At 45.4% G+C, this 18,598-nt stretch overlaps 3 protein-coding genes across 7 annotated transcripts in view; 2 read left to right on the forward strand and 1 right to left on the reverse strand.

The window, feature by feature from the left end:
* Positions 1–18,598, forward strand: part of LOC135401300 (p53 and DNA damage-regulated protein 1-like) — a 189,210-nt gene that overhangs the window by 24,818 nt on the left and 145,794 nt on the right. For 2 of the 4 annotated variants that reach the window (XM_064633614.1, XM_064633617.1), the window contains exon 2: positions 226–310. The exons of the other annotated variants lie outside the window; for them this stretch is intronic. The gene's annotated coding sequence lies outside the window, so the exon portion shown is untranslated. The remainder of the gene's footprint in view (positions 1–225; positions 311–18,598) is intronic. 4 annotated transcript variants of the gene reach the window in all.
* LOC135401299 (alpha-(1,3)-fucosyltransferase C-like) lies at positions 7,812–9,885 on the forward strand. Its single transcript, XM_064633608.1, has 2 exons — positions 7,812–7,938; positions 8,225–9,885. Exon 2 carries the CDS (start codon positions 8,362–8,364, stop codon positions 9,484–9,486), a length of 1,125 nt encoding a protein of 374 aa, XP_064489678.1. The 5' UTR covers positions 7,812–7,938; positions 8,225–8,361; the 3' UTR covers positions 9,487–9,885.
* LOC135401298 (alpha-(1,3)-fucosyltransferase C-like) lies at positions 10,700–13,292 on the reverse strand. 2 transcript variants are annotated; one of them, XM_064633606.1, is made up of 3 exons: positions 13,223–13,292; positions 12,674–12,999; positions 10,700–11,864 (listed from the first exon to the last, which is right to left on the reverse strand). In XM_064633606.1, the coding sequence occupies exon 3, from the start codon at positions 11,860–11,862 to the stop codon at positions 10,738–10,740; it is 1,125 nt and encodes a 374-aa protein (XP_064489676.1). In that variant the 5' UTR covers positions 11,863–11,864; positions 12,674–12,999; positions 13,223–13,292; the 3' UTR covers positions 10,700–10,737. The 2 variants fall into 2 exon arrangements, with proteins under 2 accessions (XP_064489676.1, XP_064489677.1); XM_064633607.1 differs by having other exon boundaries at positions 12,607–12,999.

Genomic DNA, 18,598 nt, shown 5'->3' on the forward strand with positions numbered 1-18,598 from the left:
CTTCATGTATGACAGCAATGAATGGTTTAAACGATTATTTCATGATGATATTTTAATTGATGAGCTCATTTATTAGTCTCAGGTCAGAGAAGAACTTGCAATTTTCTCTCCATTGTTTCATATGGCAACGAGATTTCACGGATTATGGGCGTGAGACCCGAACGTTGTGACGTTTGTAATGAGATGACGCTTGAAGCTGAGCGTGCGTTTTCTTTGATATTACAGGTCCGTAAACGGATGTTTCTATGGCCCTGGTTTCGAGGTCACGTTTAGGCTTAACTGTGGTTACGTTGGAAGCAGCCGAGAATCAGTGAGTAGAATGCACGAATTTTCCCAGCACCCATTACTCCCCCTAAGACACCCCCAAATTCTTGCAACACCCCTCCAAATAGTCTGTCAGAAAGGCAAAAAAAGCCAGAAAAGCTGCAAATATGGGTATCCCCTACCCCTACAGAACACCCCCCCCCCCCCGCGAGACGAAAATCGTGGGAATATCCCCGGGTAGAATGACCGGGGGTTACAGCGAACTACGTGCATCATACTGCTGTCCTAAAGGAGCAGTGAAATTATCCTCGCTTTTTGGCTGCTATATGCTGTGCAATAAACTAATACAAGCCTTGCGGGAACGAGCACAGCCGTCGCGCACGGGAGGCCTCTGGGAGGTCGACGCCGCTTCATGACATTTGCAGTCGCTGCTGACGTCACGCGAAGAGACCTGGCCGGGCGATGGCTCCTCCTTCCGGGCATTTTCTTCTTTTGTTTGCTTGTAAAATTTGACTGCGCACTCACAATGCACCGCACAACGAAAATATTATGCATGATGGCTCTTGTTGGATTGCTCGATGAATGAAACAGTATTGCGAGCTACGTTAAATGTCACTTCCCTGCTCCTTTAAATACAGCGAGAGCAGTGCTTGTCACTTCGTGCGCTCTGACGATGGATCTGGATTTTTCTCTCACTTTGGCGAATAATCGTGGCGTCAAAGTGAGTAACGCGCGGACTGACACTAGAAGAGCGCACATTGCTCCCTGCCGGTATTAATTTTCGGTTTTGCAGGAACCTTACTTCGCCGAATGCGCATCGCACTATGTTTGCCTATCTGGTAAAGTACAAACTCTAACCGTTTGGTGAACGCTTAAGGAAGTGATTGATGAGACGTCCAAGCGACCGCCTCTTTCGTATGAAAGAGGCCAGAGGTCTCGAGGGTAAGCCGAGCGGACCGTCATAGATCAGCGTCTGTATTTTAAGCAGTTCACCAGCTTTCGGACCGCGTGCGTGCTTTCGAAACAAATGCAAGCCTGCAGCTTCGCAGAGATCTGTTCGATAGAGCGCCACTCGAAAGTACGATATAAGGTCGGCCTCAGGACGCAATACGTTACCATAATATGTTTCGAGAAGCAGCTGCCGTGTTGGAGCAAAGAACAATTTCGTATCAAAGTTCGTGGAAGGCGCAACAGTTTTTTGTTGTTGTTGTTCTTTCTCTGGAGCTTCCGTGCTGAGGTTGTAGGTTTTAGAAATGGGTGGGTGGTGGTGGTGGGGGGGGGGGGGCAACAGTCAACGACACGTCGACAGTAACTAAGTTAGAGCGACTAAAATAGAAAGGACAGATTTGAGAACGATTATAGGTGGGCACGTTTCCCTTTTGTACGATTTCGTATTAAAAAAACCCATGTCATTCTTATGGGTCCTGTATCAAATTATACAGGATAATATGGGATCCATATAGGTTATGGAGGAACCTATATAACTTCCGTGTATAGGTCAATATGGAATCCTATACGAGCCAATGCAGGAGTTACGAGGTGTTGAGTCCTACATCGGCCATTTAGGACCATGTAGGAGTCATAAGGGTTGCGTTGTATTTGAAACATGCAATGTTGCTCTGGGGGGTGTCGGGTGCCACATCGTGTTAAATCAAAAAGTCGTGAAAGGTTGGCAGACGGTTCAGAAAAGAACGTGTTCGAGATCTTCGAAGGTGCGGCTGCTTGGAGAGTCCAGCTGTCGGAAGTGGTGACGCAACTGAGTAGTAAAAGTGACATTAAATCGCATCCAATGAATTAACGAAACATCGTGACGAGTGATATTCCGTGGCGTCCGTAAGGCACACGTTGGACCAACTCTGCCAAGCACAGATGGGCTCTATATTTTTCTTTTGTGTTATGTCAAGTGTATACCTACGTACACCCTATGGTGCCTTTAAGTGAGTACGTGCGTAGCTGGTCTCCATGTATGTGGAGCCAATTTTCTCCATTCTTTTTTCTTTCATTATCAATTAATCAGATATGGACACATGTCTCTAACTCCGCCGTACGGTTTCATTCACTGCTAGCGTGTCACTCTGAGGAAGGAATGCGCCGAAGCGTGTTCCATAAACTTTTGTCCAGCACTGTGCAAATAGAATGTAGTAGAACGCGAGCCACAACCCAAAGGCGTGTACCCAACTCAAAGTCACCATCCGCATGGCACTCCCAATACCAGTGCTGCATGTGCAAACGCTAACTTATGAAATGAGATTTTGCATATGACGCAATGGGATAACTGTCAAGGCTGTTCTGTGGAGCGATTTCGTACAGGTGGGTTTCACTGGGAGTTGAATGTGCATGAAGCCCTGTTTCTAAGGACGACTGCGTGAAGACCGAAGAGTAATGATGCTGCGGCCTTGTCACAACTTTGGAGAGTTCAGTTGGCTTCCCATGCGGGCAGAAGCTGAGTATCGCCAGCACAAATGACAAAAGCAGAAAAGGACGTATACATGCATGCCATGGCTAGGCGTTTCCAGGTGATCGAAGGCGACTTTGCACCGACATGGAAGACGTAAAAAAAAAAAAAAAGAAAAGCGTAAAAATTGAATATGCACGAACACATTCTGAAGGGCCCTAGCGGAAGTTTCTTTGCACAATAGAAAATCTCCCGTACACCTAACAACAAATTTAGAAGAGTTTAATGTATGAAAGTTTCCCTGTAACTAAATATATCGTGCTTTTTTATTTCTTTGTGTACGCAGCAGTCTTTTTAGCTATGAGGGCGACTTTCCGGAGTAGGCTGCACCCGCGCAAAAGACGGCGAGAAAACATAGACAGCTGTTATAAGCTGCAAGAACATCGGCTGTTATTAAACATCCCCAACGCAATCCCTCTCTCCCACTTCATATCTGGGTCAGTTTAACTTCTCTCTCGCTTCTTAGCACTTATATCATGTATATATAAGCTAGCGGACAGCGTACACAGCTGATTCACGACGCATTTCCCGTGCGCGCATTTTTTTTAATTTTTTATAAGAACTTATTACTCCAAGCTCCTGAAATCGTTTTCCAGAAGGCATCGCGAAATCTCCCTCGCTCCATCCCACCAACCTTCGCGTGATCCGCCCCTCTGCAGGTGCCAATTTCGTTACAACGCTTCGCAGAACTGACACCCTCTAAATTCCCCGTGGCCCCCCCAACTTCTCCTACGAGCTACTTTTTTTTCTTCTTCTTTTGGCTGAATCTTCCGCAAAATCTACCACTACTTTTCTTTTCTCTCTCTCTTTTTTTTTTTAATGCTTCGCGAGCGGTTTCTGCATGTATTCCGTTATTTCGAGAGATCGCCTGGCAGCTTGGTAGGATGAGATTGCGAATGCGTGTATACAGAGAAAAAAGAAAAATAAAGAATAGCGGGTGGAATTATGGTCGCCATTTATATTTTACAGGTGGGACTAGTATACCGGGGAAGAGCCGGGATGTGGGCGTGTAAATCCTTTGCGGCGGCCGTAACTTTTTGCAGGAAGTGCAATGGTATAGGCCCGTAACGGTATATAGGGCCCCGATGTTGATGTTGTGGGGTACGTGTGTGGGTGTGACATGAACGGGAGGGGAGCAGACGGACGGTTATGTAGTAACATTCCTGGCCATTTGAAATTCTTCTTTTTTTCTTTTTGTCCCTCTCTCTCTCTCTGTGTGTGTGTGTGTGTGGTAGGTCGTGTGGTAATGAATTTACGGAGCCGATATATGGCTTCCTGGTTGAAATGCATCACGTGATTCCGGGTGTGGCGTCATTTCCGGCAGTGTTTCGCGCTTCAGGGGAGGGAGGGGGGGGGGGTGTAGTTAGTGTAGCAGTAGACGAAGATGGTTAATTTATCGACGACTTGCTTGCGCAAGATGTGTTTGCATATGTGGACTAAGAGCCGTATTTTGACCTTGTTGCGCTCGCAAAACGTACATTTCGTAACCAAGCGTACAAAACGAATTTATACATACAAGGGAAAAAGACGTACCATGTTGGGGCACTGTTCAGCAAATCGTCATCGCTATCGACACTTCTGTGGTTCATTTTCAAATATGGTCTACGGCTGATGTCTTGTTCCTTTTCTTTTTCTTTTTTGTCTGGTTCGCGGTCTTTAAACGACACACGCACGTACCCCGAAGTTCATGAAAGTATAGTATAAGTAGCAAGAAAAGTAAGGCATGACCAACAGACATTCATAAAATTCCTATTAACCTTCATTAACACAGGGTCACCTATGCTAGACTTCTGGGAACGTTCTCGTAACCAGACAGCCTACCCTCCTCCAGGGAACTGCACGGAAGAATCGCGGACTCTTCCGCTGCTTACCTTGACGCAGATTGGAGTGTGGGCAGTGTGAAGGAGAAAGTAGAACGTATTCGTATTCAGGGAATAATGGACACGATTATCTTGTACTTCACGGCCACGGAGGTCTGCGTAAGCACTGTGCAGCTACTCAAACGAATACATATGCCACTCTGTGCTCCGCTTGTTGAGAGTCTTCAAGCGTGACATGCAAAGTGACACAATGCAGACACCAGAACAGCGAGTCAAAAGAAAAAGGAGATAAATATAAAAGTGAAATAAGAGGCCGCCTTATGCATTTGGTCTCTGTGCGTGGCATTGGAACTTTTTGTTCAGTGATTATCGCTTGGCGTGTGTGGCGCATTCAAATTGCTTCAGCAAGGAGAGAAACAGCTTGCGTTACAAAAATGCTTCGAGCTTCGTTGCAAGATCGTTTTCACAATGTGTTCTTATATGCAATTGCTTCTGAACGAACAGGGGTGATGGTATCAGTATGTTCTGTAGGAAGTTTCGCATAAAACCAGGTATGTGCAGGTATATAGTGGATTGGCGTGGCATCGCGGGTCCTAGGTGCATGTTCACCCCTTCTGCACGTGCGTTACACATTAGTACTTTGCGAAATCATAATAGGAATAAGTATTTGTTCAAGAACAACAGGTAACTAGAATGAGAGACAAAAAGATACTTTCTTTGACTTGACGAGGTCTCTGGTCCCACGCAGCAGCCTCACGACGAATACAATAGTGACTGTAAACGGACATTTGACGACAGAAATACCTCGGCAACTCCAGTTTCATACCTTACACAAATAAATAAACAGATAAACAAAGTTCCAAATATACCGCGTGTAAACATGCTCAAGAATCCTTTGAGGTACCTCCTTGTGGAACTTGGTAAGGCCCCAAGAGCAGATTAGGCTGGTCCACGGTTCTCCCTCTTACGATCGTTCGCTGCTCTTTTACTTCTCCTCTCTCTCTCTCTCTCTCCTTCTCTCTTTTCATTGTTGTTTGTGTTTCAGCCATTAAACAATATATTTGGCCCAGAGATGATGTAGTCGTTCGCCTTGTTTCCCCGTGATTCCTTGTCCCCCATCGCTGTGCGAGTCCCGTGCTTTCGCGTCAGTGATAAACTGGTCAGCACAACCTCGAAACCTAAGCAACTCTGGAGACAACCCTCCCTTCACGCAGCACTATAACTGGACCAAGTCGGGTAGCGTTTCACAGCGGGGTACACGATGTCTTTCATTCGCTCCGAGTGGCGAAACCAACAGTTCCGCTTGGGGCCGAGGACATATACCGAGCGGTTTCCTGGTCTTTCCCGCGTCGTCTGGTTTGCAACCCGATGCTCACGCTTCTAAGCAATGCCATATGGCCCACCCGTCCTTCCTAATGCCGCAGTTGTCGGCGTCTTCGTGAGTTGAGCCGAAAATGAGGGCGCTGTCCTCTCAGCAGACCTAGAGCGTCTCGCAGCGTTCACAGTCGGTGTCACAAGCTAGGCTAAAAAAAGGACCTCATGGCATCGTGTAACCAGATCGCTGTGAGAAGACCCTCCAGAGCTTTGGAGAAATTTCTGTTTGTTTCACTTCATTTCTGTTCGTTCACTGCTGGAACGAGGGTAGATTAGCCTATTGATGACCGGTGTTGAAATTAGTTCTCGGCAACCTTTCGTCTTCGCGTTGTTCACACTTCGGCTACAAGTAATGTAGTTAGTTCAGAAGATGTTGCAACATGACTAGCGCTTATGTGTCGCGCCTCCTGGTGACTTTTCATGCCATCGTCTAAAGGACAATCCTTTTCTTCTAGTGTTGAACCATTCAATGAAAACGCACCTTCCATTCACATGAAGATCTACAGACATGACTACCAGTTGCTTGGCAAACTATGGCTTTTGCTGCACTGAACTGCTCAAATAGGTTCGCATATATTACAGGTGCTGGTGCACTCTTAAAAATGAACTTCGCCGCATAGCACGCTCCTATAGCTAACCATAATCTTGAATGGCATTGTTCTTTCCCCTTTGTTGAAAACGGGAGGCGTACGCCTTATTTTTTCTGACACTTATGCAGTTCATAATTGTCACAAAAATGGCGTACGCCTCCCGTACCCAGCAAATCGGAGGAGAGAACGATGTCATTCGAAATGATTCTTGGCTAGGAGCGTGCTATGCGGTGAAGTTCACTTTTAGTTCACCCACCCTCATGCACCCTCTACGCATCTCCACCTTTCATCCTCTACCCTCCATCTGTCCGTCCTTCTTTTTTGGCTATAGTCGTGACGACGCCCGCTTCTGTGTGGCCAACAATAGCGAGCCGATCCTGCCATTACCCCCCCCCCCCCTTTTTAGTTCTTTCTGCAAAAGGCGATTCTTGCTCAACGACCCCTCTAACACTCTGCTCTCCCCGACGAACTCATGCACCCTCTACGCATCTCCACCCATCATGCTCTATCCTCCATCCGTCTTCCTTTTTTTCTTGGCTATAGTCGCGAACACGCCCACTTCTGCTTGCCGTATAGTCGACTACGCTCGGGCGACATCACAGGAAACTGTGCCAACGTTTGTCATAAAGCGTCTGATGAAAACCGAGGGAAAACACTCAGGCAGCACAGCCGGCGCGTCCGGATTCGAACTGTAACTAACTAACTGAGGTGCGTTTCTGTCTATAGGTAACTTCTCCTGTAACTTCGTTACTTTTAGGGTCATGTAGCTGTAAGTTAATTACACTTCGTGAGTAGCTTATACAGCCCTGGTCAACACACAGCTGCAAGGGGGTGACGCGGTGTTGTACCGGGTACAAGGAATATAGGCAAAAAGTGATCTATACCTTCTGCCACAGGGGGAGACACTTGCATTCTGTGATGTAACGCGGCGAAGCGTGTCCTCGTTTTTTTCTGCATAAACTATATATAAACACGAAACAGCAAGTGCCCATTTATGCACTTATGTGCGCATATTTTCAAAAAAGGCACTTGAATCGCAAAAAGTAAAGGCATTAACAATAGCGTGCTAATGGATCCCCTTCGACCTGATTCGTGCTAATAATATCAAAAGCTTATAATATCACCTATACGACTCCCCAACGAAAAGACATGGAAATCCGCTCGCTATTTATTACCCATAAATATCGCGCAAAAAGAATAGTTTCGCGCAGATGCGGATCGTGTTGCGAATAGGATTCAAAGTATAGCACTCATACTACGCCCTTCTGCATCGCTGTTTCAAGTGTTCCCATCCACTATCATCCGGGATGCAGCGCGGTTTTCTTACGTTACAATTCCGGCTGCTTTTGCGTTCGTGGAGTTGGACATTGAGGACCTGAACAAAATTGTTTCAATCTGCGATCACCGCTGGATACGCAACACAACGTGGTTACATGTACGTATACAAAATTACTCACAGTGGACGAAAATAGCCGTAACTGAAGCAGGTTCACCCTTCCTTCGTCCTTTCCTATTCGTCAGTTTCTCTTACCGTTTAGGCGGTCATCCGGGGCTCAGACGCGTGCAGTCTCTAATGGGTTGGGAATCGAACGCTGTTCTATTTTTGGATTCTTACAGTTCTTGATTGATATTACGATTATAAGGATGCATGAAGCAAATGTGTTAGCAGGTACTTCCTGTCGCTTATTACAATTTTATTAGTCGGCACGTCTCTGTTGCAGTAAATATTTCCTGAATGTCACCACATCAAGACAGTTGGACAGCAAGAGACGCTGAAACGAACAACCCCCGTTTCCCCGTGGTAGCCACATGACCCTACCCCACTTCGCCAGATCATTACACAGTGCAATTGCCAAATATGAACAGCCAGAGCAGACACAGTAAGCGGATGGTCCTCTGCCACGACGTGCGGTATCTGGTCGTCGTCGTTATCGTCTTGGCATTTTTACTATTAACAAACTGGACGATAAACAACGTGTACCTCCACGTAGCTCCACCTCAAGGGGAAAGACATGCCCGCCAGCAGCGGCCGCCCGTAGTGATCATCTGGAACACGTTCTTCGGAAGAGCAGTGAATCCATTCTTCACAAGCGAAGTAGCATACATGTGTCCCCGTCGTTGCGTCTTCACTCGCAGCCGTTCCAGAGTTAACGGAAGTGCTGCCATTGTTTTTCATGCGAGAGACGTGAATGCAAGCGATATTCCGAGGCGCAAATACGAGGGCCAAATATGGGTGCTCTTTGGACTCGAGCCGCCGCCTTACACAATGGCCCCACTCGTGGCTCTAAACGGCCTCATCAACTGGACCGTAACGTATCGTAGCGATTCCGACATCGTATTTCCGTACGGGTACGAGCTCGTCAAGTACCGCAGAGATAGAAACGACTCCCGTCAGAAGCTGGTGTCTGGAACAGGGAAGTCCCGTATGGTTGCCTGGTTTGTCTCGCGCTGCGATGCTGTCAGCGGAAGAATGGCCTACGTTAATAAGCTTCGAGAAGTGGTAGACGTTGACATCTACGGAAAATGTGGACAGTACAGCTGCAGTCCTAGTCAAAGCCGCGAATGCTACGAGTTACTTTCAGAGAGGTACTATTTTTACCTCTCGTTCGAAAATTCTCTCTGTCGAGATTACGTGACGGAGAAGTACTACAACATGTTCGCGTACGACGTGGTGCCCGTGGTTATGGGAAACGCAAACTATACCGCGTTCTCTCCTCCTGGGTCATTCATTGACGCTCTGTCGTTCGATTCGCCGCGGGACCTGGGGACGTACCTGTTGAAAACTGTAAATCTATGGAAGAACTATAGTTCCTACTTCGAGTGGAGGCGGGAGTATAGAGTCCTCAGCAGGAATCATAGAGTTGCGTGTGATTTGTGCGTAAAGATTTATACCGATATCCATGTGCCAAAGGTGTATGACGATGTCAACAAGTGGTGGTACCACGACGCCGGCTGTTGGAGTTGGAAGCCACATCTCAGTTAAATGTTATCTCATTCGCGTGACGGAAATGGTGCCACTACGTTGAACAGAGGAGTCTGCCAAAAGTCGTAACGTCAAGCGGGTGACGTCACGGCCTTGGGACCTCCATTTATTTAGCGTTGCTGTAGCGTTGGTGAATGAGTGATGCGTACTGTAGTAAGTGTGAGATCTGTATTCAGGGACGGTTACTGCATGTATCGCTAATGTCTCCTGTGGTACAATTAGGTCTGGGGTTAAGTCCAGTCGCGGTGATCCAGACATGCACGTATACCAAACGTCAGTTTCTTTCTCAGCACTCCTCCAACAAATACATTCGTACCCATTTCTGCTCCCAGAAAAAAAGAGTTGTGTAATTGTAGAATGTTGGTAGAGTAGTATATGAGATAAACATATACCGACAAACACTGTTTGGTGCCCTACTTAAGGAAGGTTAGTGCTCGACAAGGATTGGAGGATCAAGTCCGTGACCTCCGGATGTTGGCCCTTCTTATAGAGTACCAGCTGTACTCTCCAAATCTACATTTCTTATGGTCATTTTTCACGTACGCGTTATATGCCTCTTCACTAGATGGCGCAGTATGGGGACGACAGAAGTGGGGACCAGTGGGGAGACCGCACGAACGGCACACACTCCGGACCGGTTTTGGTCCTTTCTACGACACACGTGGAATTGATCGGGCTCGCGCCGAGCGTGGTTCGCTGGAGAGCCGCAAGGATATGACGCCCTCTCCGGTGCCTCAAGGTTATGCGCATGCGCGTAGGCCGTTGTGAAAAAAAAGGTCAATAGCTAAAGGCGTTTACGCACTGATATGGACGTCTTGAGAAACTTTCTTTGACACGGAGTGGATGGAAGGCAGCCGTTAGTCAGTCCAGCATCCTTGAACGTCCATTGTTTATTATGGCTTGCTGATGCCTTTGTAAGATATCCTGGTTTTCTCTTGGAGATCTCGCGTGATCCTTCGAGCTTCCCTCGTTCCCCTATTTGTGGGGTCCATGAGCTCATTGGTGTGGGCTTCAGTAAGGGGAAAAACGTAAAACGGCGAGAGGAGGCTTAGCTTTCCAAAGACAAGTACCCAAACAACGACCACGTGTTTAGCGAGTCGCTCCCTTATTTTACCAGCCACGGTGCTTCTCTTCTGCTCACCTATTATTAATATTGTGCACGGAAACACACTGTCACAATGTATGTGTCACATTTCAGTCCTAGGACACAAACTAAACGTTACAGCTCTTTATTCATATTTATTTTCCTTTTTACGTTCCATATTTGAGCTCTAGCTTTCTCTTCCACGACATACAACCAACGTCCTTACGAAGGTAATCAAAAATATTATCATAAAACTTCGGCTTCTGCTTAAGCAACCTATGTGCACCCTCACAGAGCGTACAACTCAAATGTGGATGCACAAATCCGAAGTGCGCCTTCCATTCATAGAACGGTTTCAAAGCTTCGGGGTGTTCAATGAGTGAGTTTAAATAGCGCCCTAAATCATCGGGACCTCGAAAGAGATCGAAATTAATAAAGGACCCCGGCGGAGCCAAGCGAGAATAGTTGACGCCGCCCATCACGACAGGGATCATGCCGTTCATCAAAGGGTAGAACAACTTTTCCGTGCTGTAATCCTTGCAAATGGAATTTTCGAAAGCCAGGTAAAAGTAGTAGTCTTTCCCGATGTCCTGGTAACACCTGAAGCGCTTTGATTTACACTTTAACCTTCCACATTTGCCGAACACGTCAACCTGGATAGTTCTTCTGAGCGCTTTCACGTAATCCTCTCTCTGGCTGAAGGTCTTGCAGTTGGAGACGATCCACGCAACCTTCTTTGGCTTCGGAGGCACAACCGTCGAAGATGTCGTGGCATTCGGTTGCAACCGAACAACTTGAAAACTATGCCTGTGAACGATATCAGCATCGAATCTGTACGACAATGTCCAGTTGAACCGCAAGCTGTTGAACCATTCTCTCGGCTTCGGTACACGATGCGGAGGCTCCATCGCATACAGCAACCAAGCCTGTTCTGGAGATCGGTACTTCGGGAGGACGTCCCAGGTGGTGTAAGTGTTGAACACAATGACGTTGCTGCTGTTGAGTTGAGATTTGTCGTTAGTGTAGCTGCAGTCGTAGGCGCAGGTTCTGGTAATCTTTTCGCGGAAGAGCCTTTCCATAGCGTTATGGCCCAGCGTGTGCCACATCAGGACTTTTAGGACTGTCTTCTCTGGCGGCACCGTCGCGTCATCTACGGCATGGTGGTTGAACCAACTGGAGGTAGCCTCGTAGCACTCCTGGCACCAAAATATCGAGTATACGACGAAAGCTGAGATCAACAGAAGGAAACACTGAACGAGACGACGCCATCCACAGGAAAACCATGTTCGCATTCCTGCAGAAAGAACATGGACAAACTTCAGCAACCTTCGAGTGGCCTTTCCATTGCATTTGACATCTGTAAATTACGATATGTATGAAGAATGTGTAAAAAAAGATTTAGGTGTAAAAAAAAAACTAATGGTTTCTACAGCACATAGACACCGTGACAGAGCAATTACTTTCCATTAATTTGGTAACTGGTGCTGCGTGGTCTGCGCTATCATCCATGAACAGGTACGCGGAATAAAATTAGCTACATCTAATACACGCATGCGCATACGGGTCGTAAGCAGTTCTGCTGTTTCTAATCAACACATATATCATTGCTAAAGTAAGAAATGTACAAATCTCGCAGCACGTGTCTCTCCCTCGCGTTTTGCTTCAAAGCGATACTTTTATAGAGCCAACCACTGTGCAGGTCCGTCCGTGGCATTATTGGGTCGCGTGACACCACGTGACGGTACGATATCGCCACGTGATCGACGGACTGTGCTCTCGGTGTGTTGAAGTTGCGTAACCACCACAGTCCACGATGCAAGAAATTAAACGATTACGCAGAAAGGTTCTCTACAAAGATTTAAAAGCATTTTTAAAAGAGCTTAACCAAAAATGTGTCGTCAACGATGGCACTATATAAATGCGATGCCGTACACATTTAAACCCGTTTGGCACGATGCCCAAAGATTCAGCCATGTTCTTTTTCCCTTGGTATTAGATTTTTTGTAATGGGATGTTTGCGTTTCTGCGAGACTTACACTGTGATCAAATACGCTTTCGTATCCACTTGCGAAACCTACAGCAAAATAGGGCAAATTTCCATACCGGAGCTCAAGCTTGGTCGGAGTCCAGCAGCAGTTATCGCGCTGAACAGAGCAGAATCGTGTCACAGGGGAAGTTGCAATAGGTCGGAAGCTGCAGCATTCGCGGAAGTTGCAGCATTAGTGTGAGCACCGCCCCTTGATCATGCACGCTGAACCTCGAATAAAGCCAGGCAATAGAGGACGCTTGCGTGTCATCTCATCGTCAACATCTATTGCTGCTGCTGCTGTTGTTGTTGCGCGTTACTTGGAATTCCACGGTGGAATTTCTTGTAGAACTCAGGTTCCACAGGGCGAACAACTGAAGACGTGCTGAACGCCCAAGTCCATCTAAAGAACCAGGGCAATTTTATAACGCATTAAGAGTTTGTTAGTGATCAAACTTTGTATTTTATTTTATTCAGTTACTTATGCGCCATTTGGCGATCATTCCTCAAGAGCGGGTATTTTTACTGCCATCGCATCCGTTGGGAACTGCAACGACTTATCTGACACTAACGTCTTCCAAGCAGTACAATGCAGTGAAGGTTCAAGTTCATATAAGCGTACGTACCCGGTAAGTACCTGATTAGTATGCGGAGCTTTGATACCCTCCGGTCGTTAAGCGCGGAAACTAAACTGTGGATATACTCGTTCATCAATATAGCTTTCACTTTCAGGGCATTATACAATGGTATAGGAGTCGCTTGTTACTCAGCGGGTCATTTCTTCCCATTATTATTATTATTTATTTTTCCCGTTGGAAGTCGCAACTGAGAAAACGATGAGAAAAAAAAAGAAAAAAAAACAATTTACGACGGTGCAGTGGCCCTCAAAGTTTCCATACTGCTTTGCGCCGTGCGCATCTTTTCATAATCGTCTATTTACCTAGTACGCCGGACGAGGTTCTTCTTCCGCTTCTTCTTATTCTACCGACATCATCATCTTATATGGTACGGCACGCGGGCGTTGTCTTCTTCTGTAATCATATGTAAACAATTTGGAAACTCAAGGATATCAGCCCAGTAAACAAACGCATAACTGAGCGGTAGGTTAGGACAGTCCTTTGTGTGAAGGCTCGCTCCTTATATTGCGCAATTCCTGCGTGTGGTAGTCTTTTCTTATGCACCCTAAGAAAAAAAAAAAGTAATGTTAGTTGAGTTGAGTTGAGTTGATAAGAAAAGAAAAAAAATTGAGAAATAGGCACTCATTACGAGAGCCGGCTACTCCAGATCACATTAGGAAATGTAGTGTTAGTAATGTTAGTCACTGGCCTCGGTGGCTCAGTCGGTAGCGTGTTCGCCCTCTGATTCCGAGATCGCGGGTTCGAACCCGGCCAAGGACGCAGCAATTTGGTGGCAGAGTACAAGTTGCTTAGACACGCCGTCTTCCGCGAGGGACGTTAAATACGGGGAGCCATGTGATGAGCTTTCATCGCACGTTAAAGAACCCTCAGATGGGCAAAAGCAATCCACAGACCGACCGCTGTAGCGTCGCTCATGATCTCAGTTGTCTCGCGACGTAAACACCCAATTATTATTATTATTATTATTATTATTATTATTAATGTTAGTCCTTTGGGGGTTTAGATGCACTTCCACAATGTTTGTCTCTTTCTGGACAAATGCACGGAGTTTCGTAAGTTTGCATGGGGATTATTTGCTGTGCTGGGGAGAAAATTTCATTCTCAGGGGACTAAAGGGGGAGTCATTGGAATCTAGGGGATTAGAAACTGTAATTGCTCCCCGATTTACTCATTTTTTCTTAGCAGTGTGACCCATTTGAATTGAATGTAATTGAGTTTGAAACAAAACAAATAAAATGGAGATTTCGGCTTCATAGTGTGAGGTCAGTGAGGCCAGCAACTAGGTTTTCCCGGCGATTTTAATCCAAGTGCCAGCTAGATTAATCCCAGCGCCAAACAAAATAATCCAGGTGCCACTCAAATTAATCCTATATAAATGCTTGGGATAGTAGGCACTTTGCGGCATAGGTGGTGCGGTCTACTACGTGGAACCCAACTTTTCGTGAGTCACGTATGTCATGATGAAAGATGGAAGTATCTGAAAAGGTTAGCCAGTTGACATGACATATACTCACTGTTGTGGGTTATGGCAACTGTTTGTGACAGTTTTCGTCATAGCGTGACCTTCTAGGGCCTCACCGTGACGCAGCTGTATGGAACGGTGATTTACGACCATTATTGACTACAAAACCTTTTTGCCACAATTTTGGCGAAACCGCTTATGGCGTGACTTTTTGGGACTTCATGTCAGAGCTGTATGATATGGTTGTTTAGGACCATTATTGACTACTACTACACCGTTTTGGGAGGACTTTGGTGATGCCGAGTGCGACTGCGGCGTGCTCTTTTGCCACTTACTCGTGTCGGAGCCATATGGTGTAGTGCCTTATAATCATTATTCACAACTACACCTTTTCGGGACAATGTTCTGGAGCAGGCTATGGCGTGACTTTTTGGGACTTCCTCATGTTAGAGCTGTATGGTATGCTGGTCTACGACTATTATTGACTACTCTACCTTTTTGGGATAATTTTCGTGATGCCATTTCCAGAGTGATGGTACGGCGGTTTACGACCATAACTGATAATTGCGCCATTTTCGAACGACTTTTGTGATACGGGGTGTGGCGTGACTGTTTGTGATTTCGTCATGCCACACCTGTGTGGCGCGGTTATTTACCACCGTAATTGACTACCACGCCTTTTTGGGATAATTTTCGTGATGCTGGCTACGGCGTGACTTTTTGGGACTTCGTCATGTCAGGCCTGTATGGTATCGTGGTTTATGAACATCATTGACTACTACACCTTTTTGGGACAATTTTCGTAATGCTGGTTACGGTGTGACTTTTTGGGACTTCCTCATGACAGAGCTGTATGGTAGCGTGGTTTACGACCACTATTGGCTACTACACCTTTTTGGGACAATTTTCGTATTGCTGGTTACGGCGTGACTCTTTGTGACTTCCTCGTGTCGGAGCTGCATGATATTGTGGTTTACGACCATTATTGGCCAATGCACTTTTTGGACAAGTTCGTGTAGTAGGTGGTAGGTAGTTTCGTGTAGTAGTTGGCACAAAAGGTGTAGTAGTCAATAATAGTCATAAACCACAATACCATACAGCTCCGATACGAGGAAGCCACAAAAAGTCATGCCGTAGCCAGAATTGCGAAAATTGTCCCAAAAAGGTGTAGTAGTCAAAAAGGGTTGTAAATAACCGCGCCACACAGGTGTGACATGACGAAATCCAAACAGTCACCCCACACCCCGTATCACAAAAGTCGTTCCAAAATGGCATAATTATCAGTTATGGTCGTAAACGACCATACCATCACACCGAAAATGGCATCACGAAAATTGTCCCAAAAAGTAGAGTAGTCAATAATAGTCGTAGACCAGCCTGCCATACGGCTCTAACATGAGGAAGTCCCAAAAAGTCACGCCATTGCCTGCTCCGGAACATTGTCCCGAAAAGGTGTAGTTGTGAATAATGATTATAAGGCACTACTCTACACCGACATGAAGAAGTGGCAAAAAGTCACGCCGCACTCAGGATCACCCCAAATCGGCGTAGTAGTAGTCGATAATGGTCCTAAACAACCATGTCATAGAGCTCTGACATGAGGAAGTTCCAAAAAGTCACGCCATAATCGCCTTCATCAAAATTGTGGCAAAACGGTTTTGTAGTCAATAATAGTCGTAAGTCACCATTCCATACAGCAGCGACATGGTGAAGTCCTAAAAGGTCAGGCCATACTCGGCATGACGAAAGTTGTCGCAAACAGTTGCCATAACCCGCAATAGTGGGTATGTGTCATGTCATGCAACTCTGACATACGTGAGTCGCAAAAAGTTGGGTGCCGCGTGGTTGACCCTACCAGCTTTGTCGCAAAGTGTCGACCATCCCAAGCATTTATATAGGATTAATTTGAGTGGCACCTGGATTATTTTGTATGGCACACGGATTAATTTAAATGGCACCTGGATTAATTAGTTTGGCACTAGGATTAATTTAGCTGGCACTTGGATTAAAATCGCCGGGAAAACCTGTAGTGTGGCCCTTTTGTTTTTCTTGCCAGTCAATTCTCACGGGTGTGTGCGCTATCGGTGTTAAATACAATAATAATAACAACAATGGCGATGATGATCTTTATTCTTCTTTCATCTGAACACCAGTAAACACCAGCTTAAAGCCATTTTGGCGTTGTTTGTAGGTCTCAGACAGTGACCATTGTATCATCTATGAAATCAGAACCTTCTGAATCAACCAAACAGAAGCATACATAAGAGGTGTTCGTAAACTTGTAGACAATTGCACAATCAGTCATTTGCACAATAGAATATAGCTTCACGTTATACAGTTAACCTAGTATTTAATATACATTACGAAATTTATTTATTTATTTATTGTACGTCAAAGGCCCCACAGGGGAATTAAATGACGGAGAGATGAGTTCCTAGTTAGAGATAATAACAATACAGCAAGTTATCAAAGCAGTTAGCGAAACACTATACATTAAATAAGAAGCATGGAGTAGCCAGTCAGAGTGGCTCGAGACTAACATCTCCATTTTTTCTTTTACAAATCAATCAATCAATCAGATAAGAAGAGCTAAGAACATAGTAAGTTGCTTGACAATGACAAGTTGCCTGACAGGGATTATGACAGCTACATGTTATCAAGACAGAATGTGAAATGGAATGGAACAAAACAGCACAAAACAGAACAAAATGCAGAATGGAAAGGTGCAGTTCTACACTTGGCGTAATAACATACTTGATTTGTATTTATTTTTTCTCCAGTATTCACATATCACGTAGTTCCCGTGATAGGCATCTCTATCGCCGTACAAAGTATGGAATTATCATGTTCTCCACACTATTCCACGTTGTATAGGAGAGAGATAATTGCTTTGACCCTAAACATAAATAGCGCGAAGAAATATATAATACCACCACAGAACGGACAAGGCTTTTATGTCGTTAAATTCATCGATTAGCCTGGTACTGATCGTTGTGTGGCTACAAGGCTTTTATATCCGACACTTATGAGTCTGTAATGAACGTACACAAAGATAGCTATACAGGAGGAATGTGAAGGATGCTGCAGCGATAGTCATCTTAGAGAACGTCAAGGACTTTCTTGGGCGCTATTGTAAGCTCGATTTTCGAGTTTTATGCGCGCCAAACGAACAATAAATAAATTGAATAAACATGTAAATAAATTGCTGCATATTTGAATGTATCACTGCTAAGGTACTGACCCTGCAAGGAACGTTTACTGCACATAAGATTTGTTTGTTCAGGACAAACGGGTATGTGACGTTTCTCAGTACGGTTTAATAGTTTAATATATTTTCTCAACAAGAAATAAAAAGAAACACAAGGTAATGAACTCATCGGATTGAAGAATATATTTACAAAGGAGAGAAATGCCGCAGTCGTGTTGCACCAACGCGTTATAGGGCGAGCAAAAATTAAACACTGATGTGAATCGAAGTTCAATATTGATACGTGCACAGACCTAAGTGTTACATGCGGTGTTCGTGTTTTCTTTTTTACCTATGTTACATGCGGTGTTCATGTTTTCTTTTTTAGGTACGTTCCGAAGGTTTTCATATCACAATGCCAGCCTAATGAGACTCTACCAGCCAAGCCGTCTCGTTTGGCTGACCTTTCCTCCGTTTTTTTTTTTTCATTTTCGTCTAATAAATATATCCCCCCCCCCCAACCCCACCCCGACCGTTGTAGTCTGGCCAACATTTCATTTCCTTTCATCTCACACACATATTCTCCCCTTCCAATCCGTCAGATGTGACTTCTGAAACAAACGAGTAAAAGTTATCTTGTGGCTCAGTTCATTAACAACTTCCGTTTCCCTCAGTTCCCCTATACCATTTCAATTCAACTCATTCGTCATACTCT

This window comes from Ornithodoros turicata, chromosome 7, assembly GCF_037126465.1.
Source record: "Ornithodoros turicata isolate Travis chromosome 7, ASM3712646v1, whole genome shotgun sequence".
NCBI lineage: Eukaryota > Metazoa > Arthropoda > Arachnida > Ixodida > Argasidae > Ornithodoros > Ornithodoros turicata.

Excerpts from the sequence above, each read along its gene's own strand:
- LOC135401299 (XM_064633608.1), top strand. The coding sequence starts at position 8,362 with ATGAACAGCCAGAGCAGACACAGTAAGCGGATGGTCCTCTGCCACGAC.
- LOC135401298 (XM_064633606.1), bottom strand. The coding sequence starts at position 11,862 with ATGCGAACATGGTTTTCCTGTGGATGGCGTCGTCTCGTTCAGTGTTTC.